The 24,370-nt window shown below is 48.8% G+C and overlaps 5 protein-coding genes across 6 annotated transcripts; 3 read left to right on the top strand and 2 right to left on the bottom strand.

The window, feature by feature from the left end:
• Positions 1–126: 126 nt before the first annotated feature.
• Positions 127–6,499, top strand: LOC124057089. The gene is made up of 2 exons (XM_046385205.1): positions 127–2,899; positions 4,528–6,499. The coding sequence occupies exons 1-2, from the start codon at positions 887–889 to the stop codon at positions 4,738–4,740; spliced, it is 2,226 nt and encodes a 741-aa protein (XP_046241161.1). The 5' UTR covers positions 127–886; the 3' UTR covers positions 4,741–6,499.
• A 1,359-nt stretch (positions 6,500–7,858) lies between these two features.
• LOC124057090 (achaete-scute homolog 5-like) lies at positions 7,859–10,221 on the bottom strand. 2 transcript variants are annotated; one of them, XM_046385207.1, is made up of 2 exons: positions 8,624–10,219; positions 7,859–8,489 (listed from the first exon to the last, which is right to left on the bottom strand). In XM_046385207.1, exon 2 carries the CDS (start codon positions 8,486–8,488, stop codon positions 8,117–8,119), a length of 372 nt encoding a protein of 123 aa, XP_046241163.1. In that variant the 5' UTR covers position 8,489; positions 8,624–10,219; the 3' UTR covers positions 7,859–8,116. The 2 variants fall into 2 exon arrangements, with proteins under 2 accessions (XP_046241163.1, XP_046241162.1); XM_046385206.1 differs by having other exon boundaries at positions 7,859–10,221.
• Positions 10,222–15,704: 5,483 nt separating this feature from the next.
• Positions 15,705–17,586, top strand: LOC124057094 (transcription factor HES-5-like). The gene is made up of 3 exons (XM_046385210.1): positions 15,705–16,389; positions 16,652–16,731; positions 16,847–17,586. Exons 2-3 carry the CDS (start codon positions 16,669–16,671, stop codon positions 17,237–17,239), a joined length of 456 nt encoding a protein of 151 aa, XP_046241166.1. The 5' UTR covers positions 15,705–16,389; positions 16,652–16,668; the 3' UTR covers positions 17,240–17,586.
• Positions 17,587–19,895: 2,309 nt separating this feature from the next.
• LOC124057095 (transcription factor HES-5-like) lies at positions 19,896–22,186 on the bottom strand. Its single transcript, XM_046385211.1, has 3 exons — positions 21,056–22,186; positions 20,714–20,793; positions 19,896–20,598 (listed from the first exon to the last, which is right to left on the bottom strand). The coding sequence occupies exons 2-3, from the start codon at positions 20,774–20,776 to the stop codon at positions 20,206–20,208; spliced, it is 456 nt and encodes a 151-aa protein (XP_046241167.1). The 5' UTR covers positions 20,777–20,793; positions 21,056–22,186; the 3' UTR covers positions 19,896–20,205.
• Positions 22,187–22,448: 262 nt separating this feature from the next.
• LOC124057092 (transcription factor HES-5-like) lies at positions 22,449–24,123 on the top strand. Its single transcript, XM_046385209.1, has 2 exons — positions 22,449–22,979; positions 23,064–24,123. Exons 1-2 carry the CDS (start codon positions 22,917–22,919, stop codon positions 23,478–23,480), a joined length of 480 nt encoding a protein of 159 aa, XP_046241165.1. The 5' UTR covers positions 22,449–22,916; the 3' UTR covers positions 23,481–24,123.
• Positions 24,124–24,370: the final 247 nt, after the last annotated feature.

The raw sequence follows: 24,370 nt of genomic DNA on the forward strand, positions 1-24,370 counted from the left end.
CACACGTGGCACCAATGAAAACGGAAACCTTGGACTCACTTTCATTATGAAACAGTTATCGATTATATAACATGTGGTGTCCACGTGCTGCTCACTTTGCTTCAGTAACACCGCGACGCTCCCTGGGCGCAGCTTTCACGTAAAAGGACAGACGAGTCATTGTCGACGCTCCCTTGACTTTCTGATGAAATCTCAAACTGAAACGTAAGACAGACGGAAGCGACTCGGTGAAATTTGAAATTGTATTCTAAAGGGAAATCAGAAGCAGTATTAACTGTGGAGAGAGTGAACACAGTCGAAATTGGACTACGAAGGCGACAAATGGTGTTTTTAGAAATCATATTTTTGAATCTAACGTTACCGTCGCTCCCCGGCTAACCGCTAAGCTAGCTGCTCTTGCTAAGCTAACTTGTTAGCATCACCGGGTGCCGTTGGAAGCCGAGGACACCTCCAGCCGCCGCCTTTTCACGGAAATTAAAAGCAGACAAAATGGCTCTTCTTTCCTCTTCAGACCTGGACATTTTCTCCTACCATGATTCAAGTGTGTTTCACCTTTCTTTGTACTCCAGTTCCGTCACCGTCTTCACCAGCTTTTCCACAAGAAAGAAGTCCAACCACCACTCTCAAAATAGCGCCAACGCAATGGACCGTGCCGGTGTCACGGGCGATATTTCCTGGTCCGTCTGTGGTTGCGATAATCAGCATGTGTAGTGCAGAGTAAAGGCTGTGTTTCATTAAAAAGATCTGAGTAAATGGAAAGCGCTAATAGTTGCTCCTGTTAAGCCGGGCTGGATCCGCTGCAGCCTCCTGCAGTTTGACAGCTGTCAAATAAGCAGCTAAACTACAGAGAACCTGGAACTGTCGAGTTATCTCTGTTGCTCAGGTTATGTTAGATAATTTATATTTTTCACTTTTGAGGTTAAAGAAAATGTTCAGAAGTATGAGCGGTGATGAACATTTATCCGGCGGGCAGAGCTCGCCCTCTTTACCCCGGCATGGAGTCACTTCTGCCGTGCTGGACAGCCAGGAAAGCTCGTGGATCGGCTTGTTCTCCGTGGTGTCCAGGCCCGCGCTGACATTTCTGCACAAATATCTCCCGGGACGACTGCGTACCCCGTCAGTGTCTGACAAACGAGCCGACTGGATCAGCGGGGATTTAAAATGCAGCTTTGTTGAGGAAGAAAATGAATTTTTAAGACAACTGGACGACATAATGCCGCACTCGGCTAATCACCTGACCTACCTGCGGTGTCAGCACGACGGAACCGCCGGCCTGCTGGAGCCGAAAGGCGGCAGCACTTTACCGTGGCTGACCGCTGATTCTCTCCGGGAGCTAGGGATTCAAAGCGCAGAAGAAATTGAGTTAAATCTGTGCCATCACAATCAGGTTGGATATTTGTCTTCTGCCAAGACTTTTCTCAGTCAAGTGTGGTTAAGCCCAGGGTCATCTCAGGATATAAAACCCACAGGACAGAAGAACTGGGTGACGGAGACAGTCAGTTCCCCGGTGAAGAGCGGTGGGGCTAAAAGCAGGCCATGGTGGGGCAGCTTTTGGGGCGGTGATGAGAGCTCACAGAGAGGACTGTTGTCAGATTTGTCCAGGGCTGAAGAGGAGACTCTGACAGGCCGGCTTTGTCCACAACACCTGCTGGCTGAATCAAAAGCTCCCGCTGCCGAAACAACCGTTGTGTTTGTCCAGAGCTGTGGTGAGGGATGGACGCAGGGAGAAAACACTGGACCGACTGACCACAAAGAGGGGCTGGCCAACAATGGAGGCCTTCTAACAGTCCAGAACAGAAAGGGCTCCACGGCAAACCGCTGGCTCAGTATCGGTAACCACCTGAGCAGCTCAGAAGCTGCCGCCGCCTGCAGTGAGGTGGCACTTCTGACCCCTGATCAGGACAATGGCTACTCCAGTCTGGAGGAGGAACACTTCCAGATGTGCCAGCTGTATATGGTGAAAGCCCCAAGTGAAGAGCAGCCACAGCGGGAGACTGAATCGACTGGTCCTCGGAAAGATATCAAGACAGAAATGGAGGAAGGGATGGAGGAGGGAGAGACTACATCAGTGCAGGTGGATGTCGAAAAGGGGATGAAGGAAGATGAGGAAGAACAGGAAGCAGTTCCTCTGGAGGGTCAGTCTGCAGCTGTGTCAGTGCTCACCAACCCTCAGTGCGAGAATAAAGCCATCGCGTTCATCATGGGCTGCCCCTGCAGTGACGACGACAGCAGCCAATCAGATGTGGAGTCCAGTGATGATGATGATGATGATGATGATGGCTTTGACAGCGAGGGCTCGTCTGATCTGTCTGACACGTCCGATGACGATGAAGCCTCTGACTCGGACAGCGAGGGAGACTCTGAGGCGGAGCGGTTGTGGAATTCATTGTGCCAAAATGTGGACCCGTACAATCCCCGAAACTTCACCGCCCAGCTGCACACCAGGAGCACCCCACCTAGGAGCATCCCCACGGCCACACCACCGTCTTCCACCCGGTCCACCCCTGCCTCCTCACCTGACCTCACTCCGCTCCCTCTCTCCACCTCTTCCCTGAACGCCTCCCCTCCTTCCGGCCATGATGTCTGGGAGGACTCCACCTCAGCCAGCGAGGTGGACGAAGCAGAAAGCCTGCTTCTGTGGACCTCCTTCAGCTGCTCCTCGGATCCGTACAGCCCCTTTAACTTCCAGGCCCCGCTCAGGACTCGAGGCCCCACGGAGGCAGGGCCCCGGGCCAGGGCTAGGGCCAAGAAGGCCTCGCGGACTCCCACTTGCTCCCCCCACCAAACCCCAGCATCTCCACCTGAGTACAGGAAGGAGGAGGCTGAGGAGCGGCTGGACAGTGGTTTCTCTGAACCGTCCACCTCCTCCAGCACCCGGAGCTGCAGCACAACCAAAAAGGTCAGTTTGCTTTCTTCTTTTGGTTTATCTTGAAATTCATATGTTCAGCAGTCTGCTCACAAGAGACCTGAGCCTGAGTGAATGTGTCTGCAGCAGTGAGGACGGACGCCTGTCAGACCAGAATTCACTCCCATCAGCTGTGTTTCTCTTGTTGGCCTATAAAATGCAGAGAATTTTTGCTTTCACCTCTTCAGGCCTGCCGAGAACCTTCAAATGAAACAACCAGAAAAGAAAAAACCTAATACTAAAAAAAATATAAAACCTAATACTAATAAATATGCTGAAAATAACCAATCCACAGCGATGTCCTACCAAAGCTCCAAAAGGAAAAATATTTAGTCTAAAAAGACAGTCTGAGGCTTGCATACTGATACAGTTTGAGTTGTGCTTTATTTCATGTAAGCCTGCCAGAGGCAGAGGCATAAAGATTGTCTGAGTGGATCTAAATGTTGACAAGGTTGTTTGCTCTTCTGTAGTGAAACTTTCTGAAAAAGTTCCCAGATGTTGAAATTTTTAAACCGTAAAACCCACGACTGACTGACATCGTTTGAATACTGTGATGGTTTCTTTCCTGGTCACGTTGAAGTCATTTCTTAAGAGCATGAGCTGTGAAACACCACCCGCCACTTTCTCGGTCTCTGTGGGGTTTCTGCTTTCTGGATTTAGTGCGTCTAATTTTACTGCAGCTCCTCTTGTTGACTTAAACCCAGAGACCAGGACGGAGTTGGCTGGGAGCCACAGGGTCGCGGTGGGTGTTGCGATTCTTCCATCATAATCACGATATTTTGGGATATTCCTGTGATTTTAGGTTCTGACTCAAATTAGCAGATGAACTCAACCAGCTGGGCTCCACTGTAGTGAAGTTCTGTATCACGATAAACCTGGTGACAGCTCTGTGTGACGTCCACAGGTGAAGCTGTGAATTAGAAACGCTTCAGACTGACGTGAACCGATGTGTCCTGAGCTCACAGCTACAGACTTTTGTACATTTGTAATGAGTGTTGCCTTCGAGGTCAAGTCAGTTGTATTTTTAGTTCTCTGTAATCCCGTCATGCTCGGAGCCTTGAGGCTGTAGTGAAGACCTGAGGTGAGCTGCAGGAGCCGCTTTGATCAAACAGTCAGACTTCACAATAATCTCCTCTGAATGAATCCAGATTCAGTGTGAACACTGAGCCCGCCTGGACTCCGGATGTTACAGAGTGTTCACATGTTTAATAGTGATAAAATAATGTCTGCTGTCCGACACGTTTTGATCAACAAGTGAAGTAAGAAGTTCTGTCCTGCACACACGCTGTAGCCAATCAGAGGTGGAGCTGCTGTACCACACCTTTACTGTCACCGCAGCTCGTTGTTCTGCCTGTCATGAGAAAATGCAGTGTGAAGCCTCCTAAAGCAGAGCTGATGAGTGAACTCAACTAAGTGAGCAAGTCTGGTTTGAAAACCTGCTTGTTCATGACTTTGAAATGCAGGAATTTTGTAGAAATCAAACGAAGTGAGCCTTTCTTGCCCCTTTGACAGGTCAGATGTTCTTTATGCTTTCTGATACTCGAGATTCAGTTCCAGAAGTTTCACCCCGACTATCAGAAACTTGCTCCATCAGCACTGACTCTTCTTCTTCTCCCTGTCAGGTTCGCTTCTGCGACGATGTGGAGGAGTTCTTCGCCAGCTGTGGCGAGGAGGAAGAGGACCGGCGGGGCCCCTGGGAGGAGCTGGCCCGGGACCGCTGCAGATTCCTGCGACGCTGCCAGGAGGTGGAGCAGAGCATCGCCTACTGCCTACAGCCGCAGCACCGCAGCCTGGTGTACCACCGCCTTACTGTCCTCTACGTCCAGCACGCCTGAGGACGATGGACTTGTCCTCTACGTCCAAGACTCTGAGGACGACCTCGTAGTAAACACCTGTCACACTGAGGAAATGAGGACTCGTGAAGCAGGGAGCGGATTTGACACTAGCAGGTGGACAGACTCAGAGCTGCTGAACTCTTTACTGAGCGGCTTCGCTCCGGTCCACATCTGTTTGCTTCTGCAGCTTCGTCTCTTTAACTCAGCACGATTCAGGGCCACGTGATTCGTAACACAATCGCTTGGTGCAGCAGTAACTGGTGATCTGAAGGGCTTAACCTGTGGCTTCACTGTGAGGAGAAAGTCTGTTAGAGGAGAAGTCAGCACTGTGTTCTGGTTCTGTGGACACAAAAGGGTCTCAGAGCTCACCTGTCATGTCGTCTCTGTGGGTTTCATGGTTTACATCCCAGACACACAAACAAGCTGTTCTTTTCATCACAAATACAAGACAAATCAGAAGCATCAGCAGATGGGTAAAGGAGGAAAGGAAATACACTACATGATCTACTGATTTGATGATGGTTGGTTTGTTCAGTTAATCTGACAAAGGCAGACAAACAGATAATATTCACATTTGAGAAGCTGGAACCTGTGAACTTTAAACTTTGGTTTTCTCAAAAACTTACCTGAAATGATTATTGTTAAAGTGTTTTAATTTCTTATGATTAATTATTGACCAGACAAGAAAAACATCTAAGAAACAACCTCAACAGCCTTAAACTCATGTTTAATTTCTGCCACTAGGGGGCTCTCAGTCAAAACAAAAGACTTTGATGTAGTGAGGCAGAAGTTGTTGCCTTTGCAGAAATGTTGACAGATGAGGTGATTTAAAGTTTTATTCATGTTGTGTTTAGTCGCGACTCGGACTTCTATGAGTTGCAGCAAAAGGAAATCAAATTCAAGTCCTCAACTGGACAAAATCCAACAAAGATCTGTTGTCATGTTTAGACTTTTTAATGTGAGAGCGTTAGATTTAATGTTAAAAATTGCGCACTTGGTGAATGGGTTCTGATCTTTTCTGCTCCACCTGATACACACAGCGACGTGTTGAATAACTTTCATTTTAAAAATATTCCTCAGCTTGTTTGTGTGACTCGGATGTTAAAGTCAAACTGCAGTCTGACTCGTTTGCCCCTCACGTTGAGTCAAACCAGATGAAAGCAGTTCAGTATTTTCTGTTTGCTGCTTTTAGTTTTATCTTAAAAGCCAAAGATCGTTTAAGTGTTGGTTGGTTTGCATGAATCTCAGTATGGAAAGTGTTCCTCACATGATCGCTAATCGTTAACTCTTAACAGTGTTGTGCTTCTGATCAGTACACGAGTCACTGAGAGCTGGTGACAAATTCCCTTTAATGAATCATCTGTGTGAGGAAACTACAGCAGCAAACTTCACTGCCTCATCTGAAGAGGAAGTCAGGACTTTCTGAGAAATATGAAAAAGTATTTTGTTTCCTCCAAAACCTGTTGGAACGTGAGCCGGACTCCTCAGATGAGTTGGCCTCGATTCAAAGCAGCTGCAACCTTTTAGCTGTTAGCATTTAAATTTAGTCTTCACTTCTGGGTGCTCTAATCTCATCTTTTAATTGGTTTAATGGACTCGCAAGGACCTCTTTACATTTGGGGAACTGGAAGGAAGCAGAGATTTTTGTTTTTAGCTTGATAATTGACCTCACAGATTAATTGATGATCGATTGCCTGTTCGGTTAGTCTTTGGGGAGAAATGAGGGAACTCTATTTAAAACTTTAAAGTATTTCTTGAAATCTGGTCTTTCACAAACTCACTTTGTGTGTGAATATTAATAGACATGATTTTACACAAATTGATGATAACTCGTCCCCATAAAAAGAAGCCCAAAGGCTGAATGTGTTAGTAGAGTAAATAACGATGTTGAACAGACTCGGAGTCGGTAAAATGTCTCGTCTGTGACGTGTTTGCATGTTGTTAAACACTGACAGAGATGTGATGAACTGATCTTGTGTCAGCCCGTGTGTTGGTGACCAGTGATTAAAAGGGGACGCCACATGTTAATCAGACCACTGTCAGAGAGGAGATCTGCTGCAGGAAACAACAGATGTTTCTGATACTTTATTTTTCTAACGCATTTGTTTGGTGGGTGACTTGTACTGCTTCATCATTTCCTCACAACTAAATATAACAATTAAATATTAAATCAGTATTTAATGATCACACACTGGCTCACTCACTTCTTTTCTCTCTGACCTTCCTAGAAAATGACAAACAAAAGCCTTTAAATGTGACAGAAAAGGTCATTGGTTTTACTGCTTCCTGACAGGCTCGTCTGCTGCTGCCACCTGCAGGAGAGGAGAGGTACTGCTGCCGTGTTATTGTCCCCATCATCCGGTAAGCACTGAAGCACAGCGCCACCTACAGCCAAGCACTCCAAGCATTTAGCCATGCTAGCTTCAAAATCTCTCAGCGTGTCCAGTGCTTTTTTAAATGCACAGAAGTTGAATCGCATGTGGTTTGAGTTTTAGTTGCATCACCAAAGAAACAAAAACTACAACGTGATGTTCATGAAGGTTAGAAGTTGTGTCCGTGCTTACAAAGATAATGAAATAATGACAGAAGGCTCTGTAGTGTGATGGCAAACTTTTATTGTGCTAATGTAAATTGCAGCCATACAGAAAGACTTCTTCCTTTTTTCCTACCTTTCACAATAAAAGCCTGAGACATACTGCATCAGTCAGGCTGTTTTTAACAGCTCACTTAGTATACTGGCTTATAATATCAACGTTTATGAATAAATATACAGCAGTTAGACTCATTACTTCTATGTAGTACTTGCTAAAATACCTATATTGTGTTATTTTCAGTATTTTGGTATGTATTATGCAGTTATTTGGTTTTTGTTTAGTGTTATGATTCAAACAGACAGAAGTTGTAGTTATTGTTATTTCTTGGGCTGTGGTTGCTAAAATTTCTACCTTTATTAACATTTTCCATTTGTCACGTCTGCTGTGGTCTGTTGTCCTCCATGGCCACCGTAGTGTCGTGTACAAGTGGGCGTGGTTTACTTCCTCCGCCACGAACAAATGATGATCATGAGTTAGCATGCGTCAAGATGGTGAACCTGATAAAAAACCTGCTAAACGTCAGTAGTAGTAGTAAGTAGACCCTTTTTTATTTGTCAAACTTTTAGGATCAAAACTGAGCTTTCAGTCTCACTTGAAGTTGTTTTTGATGGTTTTATTCTTGTATTCAGTTTGTTCTGTCCGTCAGACTCTAACAGAAACACACAGCAATGCAGCGTTTGATTCTTTTCTGATGAAACATGAGTGTTCAAGTCAGCGTGTGTTTGCTGTGATGGATTGTCTTCATGTAGTTCAAGTCAAACAGGAAGTTGAAGGTGGCGTTGTTAAACCATGACCTCGGAGTGGACTCCTTCAGACTGTCCTCCACAGTCTGGTCCAGGAGACGAACTGTTGACTCTGCCGTCCTCCAGCTCCACCAGGCCTTGCAGGTATTTGATGTACCTGATGGCGGCTCTCAGCGTCTCCACCTTGCTGAGCCTCTTGTCGGTGCTCTGGCCCGGCAGGTGGTCCCTCAGTTTGGCGTAACCCTGGTTCACACACCTCACCCTCTGGCGCTCTCGCTCGTTACGTTTCTGGATGAACGCCGGCTCGAAGGGACACTCATACACGCTGAAGTGCCCGTGGTGATGGAAGGGGGCCAGGTAGGGCAGCAGCCCAGGGCCGGGGGCCCTCATCGGACCTTTATAGGGGTCCATGCTGGAGGGGTAGAGGAGGAAGGGGACGGAGCCGGACAGAGAGTCCTCACGGTGAGCAGCAGAGGGAGACAGACTGAAGCTCAAGTAAGATGATGGAGAGAAGGTGGAGTTCATCATGTGACCTGTACTGATTACCTGCTGCGGAGGAACACACCTGAAAGACCAGCAGAGAGCTCAGTGATTGGTCCTCCTGCTGACCTGCGGAGACACAGAGACAGCTGAGACAGAGACTGCTGAGAGACACAGAGTCAGTCAGGTACCGTACATTAGTACAGTTTTGAGGTACTTGTACCAGAGTATTCCTGTATTCCAACACACCTCGGAGAGGACAATGCAGTCTCACAGCAGTTCGTGAAATAGCGATGACACGTCATGATTACATTTCATGTCAGCACAAACTAAAAATGGAAAATTTGTGTGCGTATTCATGAATCATGAAGATTAAATGAGGAACTGATTTTTCAAAACACGTAATCAAAATCCGGATCTTTTCCTAACTTTCACCAAAGAGCTTTAACTGTCTAAAGCGGACCTCAGACGGGATTCAGACCCTGATTCTGGAGTGACAGTCCTGGACTTTGTACGCTCGGCATCCGCTCAGCCCAACAGCCTGCAGTGTTTCATTCAGTGCTTCTAATCTGTACTTCCGTATGAGCAAATCATCTGAGAAGCTCGTTTTCCTGTAAGCTCGCATACAATCAGACTTCTGTTTGAAGCCAGTGCAGTCGCCCCCTGCTGGTCATTAGTTTAGCCGACACTCCTCAGTGTGCTCTCTGCCCTGCGCCGTTGGCTGCAGGATAAAGTGTTCAGTCTTGTCAACTGAGATTCATCAATCAGCTGTTGAGCCAGTGATTTCACCTGTTTGATGAGACGAGCAGCACAAAGCAAAACACACCTTAGAGCACACGGGGAATCAGTTCACCGCGATGAACTCACTGGATTCCCTGGTGACGGCGAAGAGCGTCTGTTCAAACTGGACCTTTGACACATCACCAACCAGCAACACAGCCGCCTCACAGAACTGAGCTCTGATTGGATGGAAGCTGTCGTAGCTTATTAGCTTAGCGTGTTAGCTGTGTGTCAGCATCCAGTGTTACGGCAGCTCCTCAGTAGGAGTTAAACTGCTGCACGGTGGGGGTTGACTGGAGCCATGAGGACATCATACTGACACAGCTGTGCAGATGTTTTGTCATGTCGGCACAGAGCTAACAAGCTAGCACGCTAACTAACTGCGCATCATTGAAACAATCCATTTAAATACTTCATTATTCAGAAATAAGAACAACAAATTGAAGTATGTTAATCTTTGAGTAAAAGTACTAATTCCGCAGTGTAGAAATTGTAAAAATTTTAAAAAAGCACAAGTATAAAGTTAATAACATCAAAATATACATAAAGTAAAATAAAAGTACTCATAAAGCAGAATGGCCCATTTCACGTGTTCCTCAGCTGAGGGAGCTCATTTAATACACACTGCTGTTTTTTGCTATTAATAATAAAAATGTTCAAAGTAACTAAAGCTGTAAGATAAACAGACTGGAGTACAAGTATGAAGTAGTACATAATGGAAATACTCCAGTACAAGTGATTATACTTGAGTACTTTATCATTAAAATGGAGATTAAAGCTGTAAAATGGAGCTCATTATAAACAAATGTGAACATGAAGTACACAGTATACAAACTGCAGTACATGTACACACATATATTCCTATGAAACATGACGGAGTGTAATGATGAAGATTCGTCTTTGTCTCACCTTCAGATGCTGCCGTCCTGACTGAGGCTGCAGGATGAAACACTGAAGCTTTACCTGCTTTTACTTGCTGAAGCTCCGCCCCCCCCAGGTGTGTGATGGGACGTCAGGTAACGGGAGAGACTCGAGCGCACAAGTCGCGTCCACTGACTGAAGACTCAGAGGTTATTCGGTGATGGAAGATGAAACTGTGAGCGTTTGACGCTGCTCCCGGACTGAAGCGTTAAAAGACGACGGCAGGAGCTTCCTGTTGGCGCCGGCGTCGGTTTCGGGTGTCAGGACGACATCGGGAGGGTAAATCTGCTCTCCGGACTCGCGTTTGTTCTGAGACTCGGCTGTGAAACATCAAAGAGCATCGACAGATAAAAATGAGTGTTTGCAGTTTCCTCTTCCTAAATCCTGTATTTCCAGATGAAAGGCGTCAGCGACACACACCCTTCCTGTCAGCCTCTCATCACACAACACACACTGATGACTGTTTACACACACACACACACACACACACACCTGTAACCTGAGCTGCTGTCTGCGGGTCTCCTGCACTCACCTGCTCAGACTTCTTCATGTGATCTGAGGAAACGATTTCCTTTTCTTCGAGCGTCCAAAACTCAAAACTCTTCGTTTCCTGTCACAAACGACAAATGCTGACACGTCAGAAGCTGGAACCAGCAGATGTTTCAAAAATGTCTGAAAGGATGAATCAGATACCAAAATAGTTGGCAGCTGATTTTCTTTCAGTTGACTGATTGATTAATCGCCTAATCGATCGATTGTGGCAGCTCTAAATGTGGACGGATGTTAGTGCACCTGTATTCTGAGTGTTTGGAGGTGGACAGAGTCTGACCAGAAAGAACAACAACACAGCTGGTAAACGGACCCCGGACCCCCAGGCTGAGTCGGCCCCCTGGTTTCGAGCCTGCTGAACTGTCACAGTCGCTCTGTATGTTCAGTGTGAGTCGTGATGTTGGCCGAACGTGTTGTTTAGCTGCCTGGTTTCTGCTCCGAGGCCCACAAGACCAAAAACCTGTGAACTCGTCCTTTACAGTTTGTCGTCTGTCTCAGGTGTGAACGCTGCAGTCAGATGGTTCGTCCTTATCCTAATCTCTGCGTCTGTTTGTGTTCCTGCAGGAGGAAACACACACACACACACACACACACACACACCGGAATGAAACCACAACAAACAGGTAGGTGTGTGTGTGTGTGTGTGTGTGTGTGTGTGTGTGTGTGTGTGTTCGTGTTCGTTCACTCGCTCTGTTGTTTCAGTGGGACATCAAAGATGAAGTCTGACGTGCAGAGACTTGAAGAATCCAACACGTGTCGTCTTATCGTTGCTGAAGTCACATTTGAAGCGTCTGCTTTGCTTGGCGCCGCCTTCAGCGGCAGAACGAGCAGCTGAAATAAAGTTTGTGACTTTCAAAGACGATCCGAACATTAAAGCAGGAGTCCTTCATCAAAGCACCTTTTAAAGGCACAAGAATGAGATGACTGATCAGCAGCCGGTGTCCCTCTGGAGCTCCTGTTGTGTCCTCGTCAGCGTGAGACAGAGAGACGACACGGCGAGTGTCTCCGTGTGGACGCTGTCCCCTCAGAAGCACAGCAGTCTTTCGCTTGTATGTTTGTTTAAACGCTCACACGCTGATGTTTAACACTCATTTCTACACATAAACACAACTGGTGTTTATTGTAGTTTAAAGTTTAAGGCGACGTAAAGGCTGGATGCTGTTGATGCTGTTCAGGGCCGGTCGTCATGGTAACGACACTCAGGTCACATCAGTCTGTGGACTGATAAAGTGCGCAGCTGATTGGTGGCTTAAAGCTCTCAGTGTGAAGTGAAGCAGAGTCTCCTCTTGTGTCACACTTTGGTCACAAGGTGGCAGCATGGAGTGACTCCACCAGGTCTGTGTCCATGGAGACGGGGCAGGGACGCCTGTGTGTGAAGCAGCAGGGGAAAACACACACACACGCTGATGTCGGCCTCGCCTTCGTTCTCCTCGTGTGTGTGAAATGTTGCTTCTCTTGTGTCTGCTGACCAGCTGAGTGTGAACGTCTTCATCCTCTCACAGGATGGAGAGTCGAGCTTTTGTTCTCTGGAAGCTCACATCTGATTCGTCTCTTCCTGTTCTCAGAACAAACTGGGGCCTTTGAGCTGCTCGAGGGCCTGCAGGGGCCAGCAGTGGCCAGCAGGGGCCTGCAGGGGCCAGCAGGGGCCAGCAGTGGCCAGCAGGGGCCTGCAGGGGCCGCTGCAGACCGGACTCTGGTCTGTGGAGTCGTCCTCTGTCCTCAGCTCCTCATCAGCCAGGAGGTCAGAGTGAGAGTGTAATTGTAGCTGTAATTTGTACTTCATGCTGTACTCTGAAAGCAGCCATCAAGAGTACTTTTACTTGCTTGTTTATGCTTAACCCTAGAACACTAACGTCGGGTGATTTTCACCCACACAATTTTGAAGTGATCGAATTTTACAACCAAATGAAGGGATGTGTTGATACTTTGGACCAAATGTGTGCTCAGTACAGCTGTGAAAGAAAAACCACGAGGTGGCCACTGTGTGTCCTATATGGCATGATGAACGCTGGTGTGATAAACTGTATGTGGGGCAGTCGTGGATCAGCGGTTAGGGTGTCGGACCCGTAACCGGTGGATCGCTGGTTCGATTCCCCGTCCCGGTGTCCATGGTTGAGGTACCCTTGAGCAAGGTACCTAACCCCCACTGCTCCCCGGGCGCTGCACGCGGTCGCCCACTGCCCCGGGTTTGCTGTGTGTGTGTGCACGTCACTTGGGTGGGTTAAATGCAGAGAACAAATTTCGTTGGAGTGAGTTCCCTCCAATGACAAAATATGTATATATATTATATACATATATATATATCTTAATCTTAAATTTTATCCGAGATATTATATCGGGTAAAATATACCCAACGTTAGTGATGGTGTTACTAATTTTAACGTTAGTGTTCTAGGGTTAAGAGTTTGACTGCAGGGATTTTATAACGCAGTACTTTTACACTGAGTGTGTACTGATACTTCTTACGTCACCGTCAGATGCTTTGCAATGCTTCCTGTTGTTGACGGTGGAGTGTGTGACGCGTCCACCTGACGGAGGAGGACGGCGTTGGTGTCCACCTATCAGATGCTCTTTGTTGTCCTCAGCGAGCAGCTCGACGTCCAGAAGCCCGAGTGTCAGAACGAGGCCGCCGCCACGTTCACGTGCAAACGTTAAGCTGCTTACGACCGCATGGCCGCACTTCGGAGCGGGAACGTGTCGGAGGGGCTGGGGGGGACGCGGGACACACGTCCCAGTCGTCAGCTCGTCTTTGTCCTGTGAGCAGCAGCTGGACCTTTCACTCAGAGACAGATTCGCTCCCGCCAAAAAACTCCACAAAGGAACCCTGAACCCTGAACCTCTCGAGGCTTGTTCTCAGTCCCACAGCGGATAAACGTCCTGTGAAGGACCTTCACACGTAACAGAGTATTTCTACTGCGAAGTATTCAGACTTTCACTGAATACCTGAGCTGTGATTGGTGAGGCTGACTGACTCATCGAGACATCACAGTTTGTACACCTGAAGCTCGTCGTGCTGAACACAAACTGCAAAACTTTACTCAGCAAGTATTTATTATAACGTAGCATTTTGCATTTTTTAGTAAAGTGAACAGATGTGATGTGATAGGTTTTCAAAATAAATGTCAGAAACAAACCAAAGTGACTCTGAGCTGCCATCACAGGTGACAAACTGTGGCATCCAGTGAAGGTTTGTTTCATTCTGCTGCTTCCTGACATTTCCAGGATAAGAAAAGCCGGACCCCTGAGCCTGGACGTGGTCCGGGGACCTGGTGTAATTAATCTTCATTAATCTGCAGTCACTTCATATCAATCACAAAACAGTGACGGAGGTGGCAAAAAATTACATTTAAATGTTAAAACAAAGTAGTAAGTAAAATGAAAAAACAGACTCAAACCCACAGGAGTTCAGTGAAATCAGCTCAGCTTTTGTCGTTAACTTTATGCAAGTTAAGTTAAGAAATGTTTGACGTGACGCTCGTCCAGCCGCCTTCCCAGCATGCATTGCTCTCGGGTCTGAAGCTTCTCCAGCAGCTACAGCCTGTCAGTCGACTCCCAAACCCTGCGGTGAGGACGACACGTCCTGCTGATACTCCAACGAGCCTGATAATACTTGTGTACTTTTACTGCGGAGAGTCTCGTTTTGGTCTTCTGGGACACCAGCGCCTTCATTAACGTTTACCTGCACGCTCCGAGGTGCAGTGGGGGTCTGAAAGCAGCGAGCCGTCCCCCCCCGGCTGTCCAGATGGCCCTTTGAGGCCGGAACATAATGAGGGGCTGGAGGATCAGAGGCCGCCGCAGGGTGGGCTGCTGCCCTGAAAGGAGGCTGAAGTGTGGGAACGAGGAGCCGCTTGCTGCTCTCACACATTCCTCAGGTCCTCACACACACTCACACACACACACACACTCTGAGGCATCTGGGCTCAAAACCATGGAGACGTGTTGTGTGGCGTGTGTGTGTGTGTGTCAGGGGTCCATGCTGGAATGCGTTTACAGGCCCAGTGATGTGTTTTCATCTGCATTCTGTGTCATGACTCACGTCTCAGAAATGTGTGAAGGACCAGAGAAGAAAAGGATGTGAAGGTTTCCCTCCAACAGACCATCTGCCTCCTCACACACACTCACACACACACTCTTTCATGGTCATTAACACACATTAAAGACGTCCAAATTACTCTGAGTTTCCTCCTTCACTCGGGGCAACCAGGGTCACATCTGAAGTCACACATTCATCACAATTAAACACGTTTGCTTGAACAAACAGAAACTCCATTACAGGTAAACTTCATTCAACCACAGAAGTACTATCAGCTTCATGTACTCAAAGTATTTTGTCTTTCTTCCAGTTCCATGACAGTACTGAGAGGGCTGGAGGAGAAGAAGAAGAATCACTATATTGACAGTATATATATTTTTACATACACACACTGAATTCGTCTTCTGCATTTGACCCATCCTGAGTTGAACACACACATGCAACACCTGGCAAATTACATGCAGTGAAACACACACAGGAGCAGTGGGCAGCATCAAGCGCCCGGGGAGCAAATTGGGGGTGGAGGAGGTGGTGCAGGAGGAGGAGGAGGTGGTGCAGTCATCAGTAGGTGAGTATCAACACACTGAAACTCTCATGAGGCCTTCTTGGTGTGAACGAGCGCGGGAACTCAGGGAGACGTCCCCCATGCGTCCCCCGACTCGCTGATCTGATCCTGCAGGTTGAAAGCCTCTGTGTGGGGGGAGGTGGGGGGAGGTGGGGGTCTCTATTGACTGCAGGGTGTGTGTGAGCAGGATCCCAACCTCCTTTCCCACACTCTCCTTCCCATTTATTACATGTTCTCCTAAAGGGATGAGCGGAGGGGGAGGAGGGGGAGGAGAGGGGGGAGGGGACACACACAATAGAAGTGTGCCTTCCCACAGGACTCTGGATAATCGTGTTTAATTGACAGTTACTTTTTCCCTCCATTTCTCTCTGAGTGTTTCCCTGCGTTTGCCTGCAGAGGACAACAAACTCTGTGGTGTGTTTGTGGAAATCTGAAAGCTCAGCGACGTTTGCTCACAGTGTTTCTGCAGCAGCACAGCCTCACTTGAGATTCATAAACTTGTATTGCACCAAATCACAACAACAACAGTCGTCTCATGAGTTTCCATCAGAGCAGCTCAAGACCAAACTCTTTCATTTGGTTTTAGAGAAACCCAACAGAATGATTCATTTGATATCACACAGAAATACGAAGTACAAGTACTTCATTACTTGAGAACATACTTGTTTTCCACTCCTGGCTGTTGAATTATGAACCTGCTGTGTTTCTTCATTGCATGTTTGATAAATTATTCCAGAAGTAAAGTTGAAGTGTTGTTTTAGTGACCTGCTGAACGACTCTGCATGAGTCTTTACATTTCTACACTTCAGTCATTTGAACAGACGTTTGGGTGGGTAGTAAAACGAGATGTTTTCCCCGTCAGGTGGTGCGTGTGAACTGATCTGGTGTCAGCGTGTTGTGTCTTATCTTTATGTCTTTATGTCCCTCATCAGGCGGCTGTGGGAGCCGCTGCACATCTGCAGCAGACAGCAGGAAGCTTCCCAGGTAATAAAAGTGTGTGTGTGTGTGTGTGTGTGTGGCTTCACATACTCCCCCTCCCCCCCCTCCACTGAGGCCACGAGGCCAGTTAACCATGAGATAATTGATGCCTCTCTCCTATTGTTGTGTGGGCTTCGCCCACTGGCCTCAGAGTGTGGGAAAGCTAATCCTGCCTGGGACTCATGGCTTTGTAATGCTAATGTGGGCCTATAAATACAGCAGAGGGATCCTGGCTCACATCACAGCTCACTCTGCTCTCCCTCTGAAGCTCTGCTCTCCACCACAATGGCTCCAAGCAACACCAGAGACTCTCCCGTCTCCATGCTGTCCACCAAAGACAGACACAAAGTAAGTCCTGCTTCTCGTTCAGTCTAATGAGTCTTGTGGCCCGCTCGGCTCCTTTTCTCTGTGGCTTGGCTTCGCCGGCTGTGTTGCTGACCGAGCTTCCTGTTGTGTCCACCAGCTGAGGAAACCGGTCGTGGAGAAGATGCGGCGAGATCGCATCAACAGCTGCATCGAGCAGCTCAAGGTCCTGCTGGAGAAGGAGTTCCACAAGCAGGACCCCAACGCCAAGCTGGAGAAGGCCGACGTGCTGGAGATGACCGTGGTGTTCCTGAAGCAGCAGCTGCAGCTTCGGAGCCCGGCGGCTCGCACGGCTCACGGCGACGGCTACTCCCGCTGCTGGAAGGAGACGCTGCGCTTCCTGTCCGCCAGCTCCCTGAAGGAAGCCACGCTGCCCGACCTGCGCCGCCTCCAGGACGGCGGCCCCACGCCGGCCCTCTGCTCCCACAGCCACAGCCAGGCCGCGGCCAAGCAGCCGCCCGCCGCCGACAGAGCCGTGTGGAGGCCGTGGTAGAAGCTCCACAGCAGCACTGATGGATGTTCTCCGTCACTCAGCCTGTAGGAGTCTGACCTCCACATCTTTATTCAGCGGATGTTTCCTTTCTTCTCTGATCTCTCTGAAGGTCGGCGTGGAAATGACTTTGAGCTTCTTCATGTTGAGGAAAATGTTCTTCGGCTTGCTGAGCCTCCTGAAGCCTCAGCATCAGAGCATCAGCCTGAGAGTCTGAGGACCTTCAGGGTCCCTCAGCAGACGTTTCTGTGAAATGAGAGGTTGACACTGTGTGTTGTCCAGTTGTTACAGTCAGTGTGAAAACAAAAGTCTTTTCCTGTGGAAAATTAAACGCACTTGTATTCTCCAAAGAGAAATCTGAAAATAAAGAACTTTTACAAATCATCTTTTCTGTGTTTTCTTGTTTTCGATCAACCGCTTCAGAGAATAAACGACTGATGGCAGACAAATTGATTGACTGATCGGGCTGATAACAGGAGGTGTGTGTGTGTGCGTGTGTGTGTGTGTGTGTGTGTGTGTAAACCCATCCACTCTCACCTGGGAGGGACAGTCCTGTCCTGCAGCTCGCCTTGTGCCTGCTGACATCAGAGCAGGGCACAGAGTTCCCGCGCCGTCCCTCAAGTCACACTGCATAGTACACAGTTATACTGCAGTTACTGCTGTTTTCAAATAGAAACCTGCTGATGAGTGCAGTTTTTAACGTAAAAATGATTTATTCATGATTCTTTGAAGTTTTCACTGATGAGAGAAGAACTCAAATCCCTCACTTGAGTAAATGTACTGGTGCAGTGACAGTACAAAGTACTCCGTTACAAGTCCTGCATCCAAAATCTTGCTTAGTTTATACTAATACTTCAGATAACAGCAGCCGATTACTGTGTAGTACTTCATAATACTTTTGACAGCAGGGCCTTTACACTGTTGTACTTCTACTAAAGTAAAGGATCTGAGTACTTCTTTGTCTGCTTCATTTGTTCTCTTGTGGACAAAAACAATCACCAGTTTTTAATGTCAGAACTCAAAGAAAATAGACTGCATTAAAAATGATCCTTCAGTAAAAGTATGTGAAAGTACTCGGTGCAGTAAACCATGTGTGTGAACTGTTTGGTACTTTAATACTGTCAGTCGTGGATCAGCGGTTAGGGTGTCGGACCCGTAACCGGTGGATCGCTGGTTCGATTCCCCGTCCCGGTGTCCATGGCTGAGGTACCCTTGAGCAAGGTACCTAACCCCCACTGCTCCCCGGGCGCTGCACGCGGTCGCCCACTGCCCCGGGTTTGCTGTGTGTGTGTGCACGTCACTTGGGTGGGTTAAATGCAGAGAACAAATTTCGTTGGAGTGAGTTCCCTCCAATGACAAGATATGTCACTTTCCTTTCCTTTCCTTTACTGTGTAAACTCAGCAGTAACTGAAGCTGTCAGGTGAAAGAAGTGCAGCGTCTCCCTCTGAGATGTACTGCAGTACCAGTGCCAAAAAAATGGTAAAAATACTTCAGTATATACTTCTCCTGATTATTGAGGCCTGACAAACACGATGCAGATCCGCTCTGAGCCCGCTTTTCCCTCCAGATCAGGAGGCAGATTAGTGAGCAGAGGAAGGGGGGCAGCCAGCAGCCGGGTCAGGGTCTTTCTCACCATCACACTGAGTGTGTGTGCGGGTAATTTAACACGGCACACTTCCTTTGTCCTGGGGATGAAGGGGGAGTCGGGCTGAGGACTGTGGGAAAGCAGCACCGAGGCAGACTCCACACAGGGGAGACGCGCCCTGCAGCCAGGCAGGCAGCTGTTTGATGAAACCAGATCTGACAGAGTCCAGCGCCCGCCCGCCCGCCCGCCCGGGGGCCTCAGCACACAAAGCACGAGCACCTCGGACACACTCAGAGTGCGGTTCAACGCCCTCTGATGGAGGCTGCACGTGTGACCTGCAGGACCTGCAGGACCTGCAGGACCAGGACCTGCAGTCTGCTCTGAGCCTGAGAGGACACGCTGCTCATCTGTACAACATGTTTCATACAGTAAATTAAGAGAATGGAGCTGTGAACAGCTTTGAACTCAATTCAGTCTGCTGCTGATCTGAGGACAGGGTCTGTTAGGACAGCCTGGTCCCTGTCCTCAGATAAGACATTAGACCTCGTGTCTTTGTGGAGTCACGGGGGCTTCAGGCTCATTTCTCTTCATGAGATCTGCAGGAGAAAGTGAGCACAACAGCAAAGTGAAGTAATAATACACCCAAAGACTCGTACATGTACACGGTGTCCAGTTTGTTCAGCAGTATTTTCAGAAGTACTCATGATATTATGTGATGATTAGATCAGCTGTTGTTCAGATTTTCCTATTTGGGATCATTTTGGACTTTTGGTACTTGGACTACAGTTTTCTGTTAGCACTGACTGTTATTGGTGCTTTGATTTCATTAAACTTCTCAGTAGTACCTGAGCACAGAGGCAGTGTCACAGGTGGTACAGTACTGCAATACTGTGTACATGTACTAACAACCTGTCAGCAGTCCAAATCATCTGCTTTGTTTCAGCTCACTTTCTAAACATTTGAGCCACACGATGACACAAACTGTCTCCTCTCGTCCGTCCTGCAGCCACAGGAAGACGATGGACCAAACTTCTGGAGTGGAAGTGAAAAAGGAAAATAACTCAGAGATTTGAAGATGTAGAAGCAATTTATTCAAACATCAGCAGGTGAACACAGCTGAGACTCAACGTCACAAAACCAAAAACACCTGACAGTTTTCCTTTATGAAAGGCTACAAGTCAAACAAGTCTTCACTTCACTGAAGACGAAACCCTGAGGAGGCGTCTCCTCGGCTGCACGACACTGATTCAGTGTAAGAATGTTCACAAGTCGACTCCACAGGAGCCAAACGGTCCAGAAACCGAAGCGACACAACAGGAAGTGCAGAAATATCCCATACAGGCTGAGTGACGGAGAACATCCATCAGTGCTGCTGTGGAGCTTCTACCACGGCCTCCACACGGCTCTGTCGGCGGCGGGCGGCTGCTTGGCCGCGGCCTGGCTGTGGCTGTGGGAGCAGAGGGCCGGCGTGGGGCCGGCGTCCTGGAGGCGGCGCAGGTCGGGCAGCGTGGCTTCCTTCAGGGAGTTGGCGGACAGGAAGCGCAGCGTCTCCTTCCAGCAGCGGGAGTAGCCGTCGCCGTGAGCCGTGCGAGCCGCCGGGCTCCGAAGCTGCAGCTGCTGCTTCAGGAACACCACGGTCATCTCCAGCACGTCGGCCTTTTCCAGCTTGGCGTTGGGGTCCTGCTTGTGGAACTCCTTCTCCAGCAGGACCTTGAGCTGCTCGATGCAGCTGTTGATGCGATCTCGCCGCATCTTCTCCACGACCGGTTTCCTCAGCTGGTGGACACAACAGGAAGCTCGGTCAGCAACACAGCCGGCGAAGCCAAGCCACAGAGAAAAGGAGCCGAGCGGGCCACAAGACTCATTAGACTGAACGAGAAGCAGGACTTACTTTGTGTCTGTCTTTGGTGGACAGCATGGAGACGGGAGAGTCTCTGGTGTTGCTTGGAGCCATTGTGGTGGAGAGCAGAGCTTCAGAGGGAGAGCAGAGTGAGCTGTGATGTGAGCCAGGATCCCTCTGCTGTATTTATAGGCCCACATTAGCATTACAAAGCCATGAGTCCCAGGCAGGATTAGCTTTCCCACACTCTGAGGCCAGTGGGCGAAGCCCACACAACAATAGGAGAGAGGCATCAATTATCTCATGGTTAACTGGCCTCGTGGCCTCAGTGGAGGGGGGGGAGGGGGAGTATGTGAAGCCACACACACACACACACACACACACTTTTATTACCTGGGAAGCTTCCTGCTGTCTGCTGCAGATGTGCAGCGGCTCCCACAGCCGCCTGATGAGGGACATAAAGACATAAAGATAAGACACAACACGCTGACACCAGATCAGTTCACACGCACCACCTGACGGGGAAAACATCTCGTTTTACATCGAGGGTCTGGCAGGACCTGAGTGTTTGATATGATAGTACACATAGTATCTGCAGTAGTTGTACTCAGTAAACACACGTGTGACCGTTGGAGCGTCCTGCTGTGTGTCCAACAGCCACAGTGAGGTGGTGTGGTGTGCTGAAAACACCACCAAATCAACCATTAAAATGGAATTTCACACTGAAATATTCGATCTAAAACACACAAATCTGTTAAAGTAAGCTGAGCTTCCAGTGTTTAATGAAGAAAGGAAAATCGCTCCAAAGAGTTGACGGACCGAATGATGTCACAGGTCATGTGATGTGAAGACTTTGAGCTCTCAGATTCTGTGAGATGGTTTATTTCAGTTTAATATTCTTGTGTTCCTGCACCTTGGAACCAAACGTTCACTGAAGCCCCAGAAAAGCTGCTGGAGAAAAGAAAAGTGCTTTGAAACTGCTTCCTCAGTCAGAAGTCAGTCAGGCTTCGTCGCCTTCACGTTTGTTTGATCGCAGCAGGAAACGAGACGTGACGCTGCTGCGTGATGTGCTGTGGAGTCGCTCTGCCGATGTGAAGTGAGTTCACGTATAAAGGGGTACTTTCATGTGTATAGTTGTGTACATGTACTGCATGTGTATTTTATTCTCTTTTTATGTGCCGTCACGGGCTGCAAACGGTGTCACCGGCTCCGTTTCAGCGGCAGGAAGTGGAGACGCGTCCGCCATCTTTGTTCATGTCTGTCATCTCATTGGTCCTCCCTGCCAAAGTACAGGAAGCATAAAATAAAAAATGCTTGGACACACGCAGCAGGTAACGATGAGGAGCGGACGAACAACATGAGCGCCTGAACGTTTCATCTTGTGTGTGTTTCACTTCCTGTGATGAGGAGGTTTCACACACGTGATGTCATCAGACGGAGCAGCTGAGCTCTTGGTTGTGTGCGTGTGTCTCAGGGGAGACGGCACACTTCCACACCTCCTCCTCCAACACCACCCACATCCACCAGCTCCTCCACAGCACCACAGAGCAGAACTACGTCACCACGCGTCACTTCACAACGTGACGAAGCTCATCTCAGCGACTGAACGCACTGCTGGTCTTATTGATCCCATCATGTATTGATTGGTTTGTGTTCTGTGTTGTGAGTGGGTGGAGGAAGTACAGGAAACCTCAAGCAGCCTGCCACCACCTCAAAACCCACAGCCTCTCAAATTCAAATTCAAATCAACTTTATTAGCATGAACGTCCAGGCTCAGCTGTCGCCAAAGCACATGGTGTCACAGAAGCAGACTTGATAAGATCTGTTTGAACAGGAACATCAACTTCTCAGCTCTGACGGGCTCAGACGTCACCCGGGACGTCCCGCGGGGTGACGCGTGGAGCCCCCCCCCTCACACACACACACGCTGCCCCCCTGCAGCTCGCACACGTGACACGGTTTGTTTCTGAGGGCTTCACGTCCAGCAGCCTGCTTTGATCCTCTTCACGTTGTGGTTTTCCTGGCACGTCCCGCAGACGGCAGGTGGGCGGTGTGAGCGGCACACTTCAGCTCAGGAAGTGAAGGAGGTGCCGCAGACAGGACGCTGTTTGTAGTGCGGACTTTATGACAGGCTGCGGACTGTGGGAAAGTCTCAAGTGTGACATGTCCACGCACACGGAGCCCCTCCCGGACCTATAAGTACCGCGGTGGACACTGGTTTTCCTCGGACTCCCGTGTGACTGAAGACTGTGAGATGGCTCCCGTGACTCAGAGCAGACCTGAAGCCAAAGCTGCGGAGCACAGCAGCTCCAACAAGGTGAGACACCGACACAGCGCACAGACACCCCCCGTCCTGTCTCCCGTCTCTACGGGTCTAACGTGCCCCCCCCTCCTTCCTCAGCTGCGGAAACTCATGGTGGAGAAGGTGCGGCGGGACCGGATCAACCACAGCATCGAGCGGCTCAGGGCGCTCCTGACCCGCGCGGAGCCGAGCGGCGGGCAGCCCCCCTGCAGGCTGGAGAAGGCCGACATCCTGGAGCTGGCTGCGGGCCTCCTGAGGCAGCGGGCCCTGGTCCGCGTCGCCCCCAGTTACTCCCAGGGCTTCTCCCAGTGTCTGCAGGAGACCCTGCGCCACCTGTCGCTGCACGCCCCCCTGCGGCCCGCGGAGATGGAGGAAATCAAACGCTTCTACGTGCTGCAGAGAGCCGCCCTGCAGAGGCACGTGTCCGGGGAGCAGAGCCGGCGGAGCGCGGCCCGGAAGCGCTCAGCCTCCCGCTCATCGGCGCGGTGTCACGGCTCGCTGTGGAGGCCGTGGTGACCCTACACGGACACGCCCACAGACTGAGTGTGTGTGTTTTGCTGTGCAACATTTGCACGTTTACACGCTTGTTTCAGTTTATCTACAGTGTAGAAAAACCGCAGAGCTCAGGCCGGATGTTGCCTTCTGTGAAGGCGTGAGGGCGGCCTGAAACACCTGCATGACGTCATTCCAGCTGTTCACTGACTGGTCTTTTCCCCCTCTGACGTGCCCGTTTGAAACACGTTTACTGCGGCTTCTCTGTGTCATGTCGTTGATGTGTTTCAGAAGAGCAAATCGTATTTATCACAGTTACAAAGTGCTTAACGACCAGACATCACACGCCACACCTGACAGGTAACAAAACAAACGTTCACTATGGAGGACACGCAGGGCGTGAGTACTCCCTCGAGAAGTACCCAGATCATGTACTTGTACTTAATTGCCACAGTGTAGAAGTATTGTGTTACAAGGAAAAGTCATGCATTTTAATTAAAATACTAAAAGTAAAAGTACTCACTATGCAGAATAATGTGTATTATTGGCTTGTACTGACTGATGCATTTATGTGTTCATCACTTTAATGTTGAAAATGGTTTAACTACATACAGCTTATCTTCTGGTGATGGTTGCGATGCTGATCAATAAAGTTTTATTTTGTCAGTAATGTTACATCACAATTTATTTCTGAACACAAACGCATTCAAGGAGGACAAAGGAGGTAAAAGGCTGGCCGAGGAAATGCTGAGGAAAAAAAGTCCAGCAAGAAAGGACAAAATCAAAAAGCCCTAATAAAAGAACATTAAAATAAACTCTTATATTTAAACACACTGGCAACACTGTGGTGTTTCTGCTGCTGATCCTTTGGTGTGTTTTTATGAAGCTGCAGGAGGTCAATAATGCACTTACAA

Source organism: Scatophagus argus, chromosome 3 (genome assembly GCF_020382885.2).
Source record: "Scatophagus argus isolate fScaArg1 chromosome 3, fScaArg1.pri, whole genome shotgun sequence".
Classification (NCBI taxonomy): Eukaryota; Metazoa; Chordata; class Actinopteri; family Scatophagidae; genus Scatophagus; species Scatophagus argus.

What these genes read in the sequence shown, in the direction of transcription:
- LOC124057095 (XM_046385211.1), bottom strand. Translation starts at nt 20,776, where the DNA reads ATGGCTCCAAGCAACACCAGAGACTCTCCCGTCTCCATGCTGTCCACC. An exon ending in CCACCAAAGACAGACACAAA is followed by an intron (nt 20,599 to 20,713) that starts GTAAGTCCTGCT and finishes TGTGTCCACCAG; the next exon opens with CTGAGGAAACCGGTCGTGGA.
- LOC124057090 (XM_046385206.1), bottom strand. Translation starts at nt 8,605, where the DNA reads ATGATGAACTCCACCTTCTCTCCATCATCTTACTTGAGCTTCAGTCTG.
- LOC124057089 (XM_046385205.1), top strand. Translation starts at nt 887, where the DNA reads ATGTTAGATAATTTATATTTTTCACTTTTGAGGTTAAAGAAAATGTTC. An exon ending in GCTGCAGCACAACCAAAAAG is followed by an intron (nt 2,900 to 4,527) that starts GTCAGTTTGCTT and finishes TCTCCCTGTCAG; the next exon opens with GTTCGCTTCTGCGACGATGT.
- LOC124057092 (XM_046385209.1), top strand. Translation starts at nt 22,917, where the DNA reads ATGGCTCCCGTGACTCAGAGCAGACCTGAAGCCAAAGCTGCGGAGCAC. An exon ending in AGCACAGCAGCTCCAACAAG is followed by an intron (nt 22,980 to 23,063) that starts GTGAGACACCGA and finishes CTCCTTCCTCAG; the next exon opens with CTGCGGAAACTCATGGTGGA.
- LOC124057094 (XM_046385210.1), top strand. Translation starts at nt 16,669, where the DNA reads ATGGCTCCAAGCAACACCAGAGACTCTCCCGTCTCCATGCTGTCCACC. An exon ending in CCACCAAAGACAGACACAAA is followed by an intron (nt 16,732 to 16,846) that starts GTAAGTCCTGCT and finishes TGTGTCCACCAG; the next exon opens with CTGAGGAAACCGGTCGTGGA.